This window comes from Papaver somniferum, unplaced genomic scaffold, assembly GCF_003573695.1.
Source record: "Papaver somniferum cultivar HN1 unplaced genomic scaffold, ASM357369v1 unplaced-scaffold_115, whole genome shotgun sequence".
Lineage (NCBI taxonomy): Eukaryota > Viridiplantae > Streptophyta > Magnoliopsida > Ranunculales > Papaveraceae > Papaver > Papaver somniferum.
In genome coordinates, this window is record NW_020620492.1 from 3,364,027 (window position 1) to 3,368,628 (window position 4,602).

General features: G+C 36.9%; 1 protein-coding gene across 1 annotated transcript; it reads right to left on the bottom strand.

Moving 5' to 3' along the window:
• Positions 1 to 394: 394 nt before the first annotated feature.
• On the bottom strand, positions 395 to 727 carry LOC113329176 (antimicrobial peptide 1-like). The gene has a single exon (XM_026576142.1). The coding sequence runs from the start codon at positions 725 to 727 to the stop codon at positions 395 to 397; it is 333 nt and encodes a 110-aa protein (XP_026431927.1).
• Between the last annotated feature and the right edge of the window lie 3,875 nt (positions 728 to 4,602).

The window sequence follows — 4,602 nt, forward strand, 5'->3', positions numbered from 1 at the left end:
TATAGGCGGAAACGTTGGGCTACTGCTCTCAGCGAGGTTTGTAGTTTTACTGAGAAACCAGAAACCGCTGTTCCACGACGGGCGCGCGTGCAAGGGCCAAAGCAGCCAAGGAACACTAAAATAAACTAGCCGTAAATATAAAGGTATATTTATAGGGCAAACATGGAATACATTAACAAAGCAACATTCTGCAATAACAACAACCCAAAGTTTATCACTAGGTCTCGGATCGTAAACCAATTTATTCAATAACTTATACTAAGACTCTTAGGCAGCACGTAATGATATAGCTATCTCTTCTTCTTTTTTTTGGGTAAACATGATAGAACTATCAGCACGATACATAAACATATTGTGTTTGTCTTAAGGTAGAGACATCCATAGTTAAATTTACTTAACAATTGATGTTTATACTCCTCCATGGAAACTGAAAGCCGTTGCACATCTGCTCGGTAGCGCCGGCAAATACAGTACCACCCTCACCAAGACAATTCCCATTGTTATACATTGTAGCAGATGGACCAGGACTAGTGAAAGTCCATGTAAAACCACCCATATACAAAAGGTTTGAGCATCCACATTTACTATAGGTTTCAGAATCGCCGTCGCAACCTCCTAGACGATATACCGTGAAGGAAGTTGCATTTGCCAATTCACTTACTATCGCCGCCATCAGAAAGAAAGCCATGAATAGCATAGAGAGTGATTTTTTAGTAGTAGATGCCATTGCTAATTGAGCTTGTTAACTTAGTAATTGGACTGCCTTCTGAATATAGAAAGCAAAAGGAGAATTTTTTTAGGTTTCTTGAAATTGTGTGTCTTTGTCTTAAGTTGGGTGCACGTATTTATAGTTAAATGTTCAAAGAGTGGGATAATAGACACCATGGCTGCTTCAAAGAAAATGATGGCAAAAACTAACGGATAATAGCATTAAGAATAATAATACATGATGGCAAATCAAGAAAATATCAGCCAAAGCCATCGATAAATAAAGTGTCCAGATTTAAAGCAATGGTAGTGATCGTTTACCAGCCTAAAACTTAAGAAGAAAAAGAACGACTAGATTGATGGATGATGACCCGAAAATACCATGGACGTTCCAACTACTAGGCAAGAAGAGTACATAATTAAGATGGGCTAGTGGATTGCATATTTGCATTGGTTATGGATGTGGATCTGTTTTCTTTTCAAACGTTGATTAATTAAAAGGATAATAATTCATATGATGGCTGCTTCAAAAACGAGAAAAAATAAATCAAATGAAGCCAAAGGCATCGACAAAGTGTCCCAGCTTTAATGCAGTAATAACAGTGACCAAAGGCGACAAGAAAATTCCCGCCAAAGCCATCGATCAAGTGTCCCAGATTTAATGCAGTGGTAGCGATCTTTTACCAACTTAAGAAGCGAAAGAAAGAGGTCTTATAAACTAGAAGGGTGAAGTGGCAAGATGCCCCAATTTTGACTACAACGTTGTGAAAATTCCCCGGACGTTAGGCAAAAGATCAAAATGCCTCAATCCGTTACTTTTTTCTATAATAGTCAAAATGGGGCATTTTGATCACTCTTGACTGGTCAACGGTGTTGTGAAATGTCTTTTTTGCCCTTGGACAGATGAATCGCCCGACTTGCAAACACGTGTGCTAAAAAATTCATAACACGTGTAGACTTCAAACTGATGACACGCGTGCAATGTAAACTGGCGACACGTGGAAAGTGATGAACACGTAGACTTGAATGACACGTGGCTGAGACACCTGTACCACCCGTGTGGTTCGCACGAATACTTCAATTCTTATCTTCAACCTTGGTCGTGTTTGAGCCACAGAAATCAAAATACAGACAGAGATAGAGAGAGATACAGAGGGAGATCGAGTGACAGAGAGATCGAGATACAGACGTTAACCCAGTGAAGATAGATGCGGAGAAGATAAGAATCACGTTTCTTAACCCAGTGAAGAACAGGTAAACTTTTAACCCTAAATTTGTTTTGGGTTTTACGATTTAGGGTTTTCGAAACATTGTGAAACTGGTAACTGTGATTAGGTTTCAAAGAGAAGAAATGATATTAGGGTTTCAGAGAGAATCAATGAAATTAGGGTTTGAAAGATAATAAATGAAATTAGGATTTCAGGGAAACAAAATTGGGTTTTAGTGAAGCAAATTTTTGGTTTGAATAAATCTAATTAGGGTTTGAATAAAACGAAATTAGGGATTATATTTTTGGGTTATTGAATTTTTAGCAGATGATTTAGGGTTGTTTCTAACTCTCTTTCTAATTAGGGTTTGAAAGAAACGAAATTGGGGATTATAATTGGGGGTTTTCCATTTTTAGGGGATAAGAAATTGACGAATTTCTGTGTATCTTTGTCTATTTTGGTAACTGTTGATTACTGTGAAACTGATTATTGTTTCATTTTTTTAAAATGTTTCAGAATGGGTAGTGAGGATAGGAATTTCTGGATTACAGATGTAGGCAAGAGGTTTAAGGACCTTTATTGTTTTGGTTGTAAAGATGGTACCAGTGGAGAAGCTTTCATGGCTATGCTAAAGAGGAGGTTGGTTAATGAACAGGGTATGAATTCTGCACTAGAACTGTTTTTATTTGATGATGATAATGGGAATGCATATGATAAGTGTGAAACAGAGGAGAGTTTTATTTCATTTTGGAATAAAGGGAAACCAGGTAAAGACAATTTGGTAAGACTGTGGTTCACTGTAGTTATTCCTACAATTACACATTGGGGTTTTGTTTGTAATACTGCTAGTGTTAGTGGGGTAAGTGGTGTGACTGATTTTATGAGTCCAGTGAAGAAGAGAACTGTTAGTAAAAGTGTTGAGGTTAGGAGGAGTCCAAGACTTAATAAGACTGCTAGTGTTAGTGGGCTAAGTGATATGAGACCAACGAGACTTGATTTTGTGCATGAAGACCCGGTTATTTTTACACAAGCATCTGTTGCAGAAAACCCAGTGCATGAAGCACAAGTTAATGCTACACAAGCATCTGTTGCAGACAACCAAGTACAGGGGAATGAAGATCTCATTAAGGTGATGTGTGATCTTAGAGGTAACTATGAATGTGATCCTTCTATAGAGCGCAAAGTGTATGAGGTTACTAACAAAGCTACTAGCAAAGTGTTTGTTGTTCGGGTGGAAGAACAATCTTGTACATGTCGACAATGGCAATTGAGGAAGTTCCCCTGCATACATGGTGTAGTTGCATTGTTTAAATTGAATCCTGATTGGTCCAAGTGAGTAAATTTACTACACCTAAATAGTTGAATGTGGTTATGCAATAAATGAATGATGAGTGATTGGATCAATTATGTGTGTAGGTACTGCAGTAAATACTACACAGTAGACTACTATAGGACCACCTACTCATGGTAAATAACACCATTGGGAGACATTGATGAGTATCCCAATAAGGTTTGATAACCATAAATTTCTTTCAAATGCTTTAACTTTTTCCATTATCTATTTTCAAGTATTCTTGTTTTGAGAATCTTTTCAATGAATAATATTATCTACTTTTGTCCTTTTACTTTATTATTTATTATTTTTTCATTATTCTCTAGATCTGTGCATTTAAAGTATACTAACCCTAACCTTATTTCTTTTGCAGATTGGTATCAAGATTATACATCCACACAAATTGAGAGATAAGGGAAGACCTTGTGTCAAAAGAAAGAAGTCCTGGTATGAGAAGAACAAGCCGCGCAAAAGAATAACAAAGTGCAGTGTATGTAAAGGTATTGATCATAACATTCTAACCTGTCAAGGTCCTCCAGTTGGATCCAATCCCAAGAAGAAAGAAGTGAGAATGGAGTGTTCTGTTAATGGGGATGAGTTTTGTATTACTGCTGCACCAACAAAGAAGATGAGGAAGGCCTTGTCTGCACCAAATACTGCATCAACATCTGTATCAAAGAAAGTAACATCATCTGCATCAAAGAAAGCAACATCATCTGCATCAAAAAAAGCAACATCATCTGCATCAAAGAAATCAGCTGAGGTACCACCATTTTCAAAAGGAAAAACTGCATCAACATCTGCATCAAAGAAATCAACAACATCCTCCTCCACTGCACCCAAATGGAAGGTAACACATCCATCTACTTCTTCTACACATCATGGTACTGTTAATATTTCTAGCCAAACAATCAACATTTCTGAGCCACCATCAAAAAGGGTTAGAAAGCCTAACTCTAAATATCAGTAATATCAGAGATAGTAGTACTCAGTTCTGTTTTATGAATGTTGACAATATTTTGTTACATTGCTTTTGTTTACATACATTAACTTCTAATTCTGCACTTTACCTTCACTTTGTCTTTAAACTGTGCACAAATTTGATCTTCTGAATTATAAGATTGCTTTTGTTTTTCCACAAAGATAGCATCAGACACCCATTGGAAATCTTCACATTTTTTGCATTTTAGATAGCCAATACCATAATTCCATGATGTTTGAGCTATGTTTAACATCCTCACCTTAGTTGAATTGCATTTGGGGTTGATACAAGGAGTATATGACAAAGGACAATCATCAAATTTGTGATCACCAACACAAGCTTTACAACCTCCTTTGTACTGAGGTGTCATG

What these genes read in the sequence shown, in the direction of transcription:
- LOC113329176 (XM_026576142.1), bottom strand. Translation starts at nt 727, where the DNA reads ATGGCATCTACTACTAAAAAATCACTCTCTATGCTATTCATGGCTTTC.